The sequence below is a fragment of the Tarenaya hassleriana genome, unplaced genomic scaffold, assembly GCF_000463585.1.
Source record: "Tarenaya hassleriana unplaced genomic scaffold, ASM46358v1 Cleome299, whole genome shotgun sequence".
NCBI lineage: Eukaryota > Viridiplantae > Streptophyta > Magnoliopsida > Brassicales > Cleomaceae > Tarenaya > Tarenaya hassleriana.
The window spans coordinates 6,728-9,870 of NW_010966168.1; the positions used below are offsets into that span (position 1 = coordinate 6,728).

A 3,143-nucleotide genomic window follows, 5' to 3' on the forward strand; every position below is an offset into this window, starting at 1 on the left:
TCTCATCAAAGAGAAGGTTCCAGCTCCTCGAAGCCTGCTTCAGTCCATAAATGGACCTCTGAAGCTTGCACACCATCCTCGGGTTCCTTGGAACATGATGAGCCTACCACATACCCATCATGTTCCATCTTTGTCATTGTCGATCGGTTCTCTAAGATGGCTCATTTTGTGCCATGTGCAAAAGTGGATGATGCCAAGAATATCGCCAACTTATTCTTCAAAGAAGTTGTGCGTTTGCATGCGATCACACCCTTAGATCTCGTGGCAATTCCAAACAAAGAGGTTGTCAACTTAGATGGAGAAGCAAAAGCCGAACTTGTCAAGAAACTCCATCGGAGAGTTCGAGACAACATTGCCCATAGAACCGAACAATATACTCGCAATGCCAACAAAGGACGAAAAGAGGTAACATTCAAGGAAGGTGATTGGGTATGGCTACACTTTAGGGCTGAGCGTTTCCCGGAAAAGCGGAAGTCTAAACTCGCACCTAGAGGCGATGGACCATTTCAGTGCTTGAGCGAATTAACAACAACGCGTATCGTCTTGAATTACCCAATGATTACAATGTGTCTAGTACTTTTAATGTGGCTGATCTACTTCCTTTTGATGCAGGTGATGACATTTCGAGGACGAAATCTTTTCAAGAGGGAGGGAATGATGCGGACATCATAGCTATTGGTGATGCATTGGACAAGAGCATGGATGGGAGCATGGACGAAAGTAATGGAGCACATCAAGATAAGGAAGCCCAGCAAGAAGGAGCACAGTCAGACTTGGAGAAATCATAATAAGAAGCTGATAATAGTCTCGCCACATCACATGGTGATGAATCGAAGATAAAAGCCAGCCGAGTGCCACTTCAAGAAAACCGCGTGCCACCTCGCTCTGAACCACCACTCACTCGAGCCAAAGCACGAGTTCTTTGACAACGCTTCAACACATTCGTTCAACGCGTGTTATACGAGCCCATGATTGAAGCCACGATTCTTCCCTGCTTTGGAACGAGCAAGACGAGCAACATATTCACATGGCACACTTAGCTTTCTTCTTCATCAAGACAAATAGCAAAAGGAAGCTTCTTGAGAGTCAAGGCATCTCCCAACAGCTAGTTTCTTCCCAACCACTTCATTAAATGCTTAGGCTCTCACCCTTGCTGCATGTATTTCGTCATTTCGTCAAGATCTCGTGTACATCAACATAACACGCTGAATCGATAGTGGATGGCTGCTTCATATTGTGATCTAACGTGAACTCAACAGTCTCGTCACCTATCTTCATGGTAAGACGACCAGCTCGGACGTGTACAACCGCATCAGCCGTGTTCAAAAACGGTCTGCCCAGAATAATCGGTATCTTCGAGTCTTCATCCATGTCTAAGACAATAAAATGAACGGGGACATAATAATCTCCGACTTTCAAAGGAACATCCTCGAGAATACCTGCGGGGTACTTAACAGATTGATCCGCTAGCTGTAGCGCCATCCGTGTCAGCTTAAGCTCACCAATATTAAGCTTCTTGTAAATGGACAACGGTAGTAAACTGACGCTAGCACCAAGGTCGCACAATGCAGTAGAAAGGTACCTTAACCTCTAACTTCCGAAGCATATCAATAAATCTAGACAGCTGTGTATCCTCAGTATGCTTCTTCAATCGAGAAGGGAAAGGAATGGGTGGTACATAAGGTGGAGGAGCTACATATGGCGGTTCGGCTTCCTCTACATGCACCTTAGGTGTCTCGTGAGCTATGGCTTTCCCTTTCTCTTCAGTAGTGTGTCTAGACGTCGTTCCTTTTTCTGTGGTAGTAATAGGGACCGTCTCAGGTAGACTTTCTCCACTTATAAGCTGAATGGCATTGACGTGTTCTCGTGGATTCGGTTCGGGCTTTCCAGGAAATGTGCCTTGCTGTCTAGAGGGTTCTGATGCAAGCTGCGCAATCTGGATGTCCACATGCTTCAGATGAGCCTCAACTCCATCTAATCTCCTCTCAAAAGTGTCTTGCCTGACTTTTATACTCTGTATCTCGGTCTTTAACTCAGTAAATGATGTCTTCTGATCGAGCATTAGTTGGGAAAACATCGTCTTGATGTTCGCTTCATCATTCTTCGCAGGTTGAGGTGCTCGGTAACCCTGATTCTGCTGCCCGTATCCTAGATTCTGCTGCTCCTATCCCTGATTCTGCACCTGAAAACGTGATTGAGTGAAGCCCGGTGGATTCTGAGGGATTCTGGGGACGCCCTGCTGCTGCGCATTCAATGATCCGCTCGGGTTTCCGTAGGAGAAACCAGGATGATTCCTGGGCGCATTCGGGTTGTAGAGATTAGAAGGATTCTGGTACTGATTCCTTCCAATGTAGTTGACGTCCTCAACCGGTTCTTCCTCTGATGTGGCCTGATCAACCAGAAACATACCAGGCTGGACTTTCTGCGGGATAGACGTATTCTTGAGTCCCATATGCTGCTTGATCGCCGATAAATCAGACATGACTGCCTTCAAAGCAGCGGACTCGCCCAAATCTATTCGTCCTGTAGAGCATCTGATGCTATCTCCTGACATCCCTCTTGCTTTAGCCATCTTCGCAATCTGCATCTCTAGGGTGTCAAAGGGAATGTCGTATACACTCCCTCCACAAGCTGCATCCATCCATGCTCTAGTATCGTCTCTCAGTCCGTGGATGAATATGGAAAGCAGCAGTCGCTTATCCATGTCGTGGTGTGGACAAAGGCGTTGGTAGCTTTTGAACCTCTCCCATGCGTCATATAGACTCTCATAACTCTCCTGAGTGAAGCTGTGTATGGCTCTCTGTGCAGCTCGGGTCTTCTCTGGAGAGTAGTATCTCGCCATGAATTGCTCCTCTAGCTCCTCCCATGTCGTGATCAAGAGTGTAGAGCCAATCTCTCGCCCGATCCATCAGTGAAAAAGGAAAAGCCTCCAAATATACATCCTCGATGGTCATTCCTCGTGGCTTCCTAACTGATATGCACAACATCTTAAACTGAGTCAAATGAGCAATGGGATCCTCTGTAGGCCCCCCTCTGAAACTCGCCTGACTGAACATCGTGATGCACTGTGACGGTAGCTCAAAACTGTCAATGGGCGGACGGTTGATGCATGATAGGAGTTGGGTGTGCTTCGGTGCAATGTA

The 3,143-nt window shown here is 46.8% G+C and overlaps 1 protein-coding gene across 1 annotated transcript in view; it reads left to right on the plus strand.

Moving 5' to 3' along the window:
* Positions 1–156: 156 nt before the first annotated feature.
* LOC104818561 overlaps positions 157–3,143 on the plus strand; it is a 7,523-nt gene continuing 4,536 nt past the window's right edge. The window contains exons 1-2 of the mRNA XM_010548178.1: positions 157–421; positions 613–766. Coding sequence (XP_010546480.1) covers positions 157–421; positions 613–766 — 419 coding nt within the window. The remainder of the gene's footprint in view (positions 422–612; positions 767–3,143) is intronic.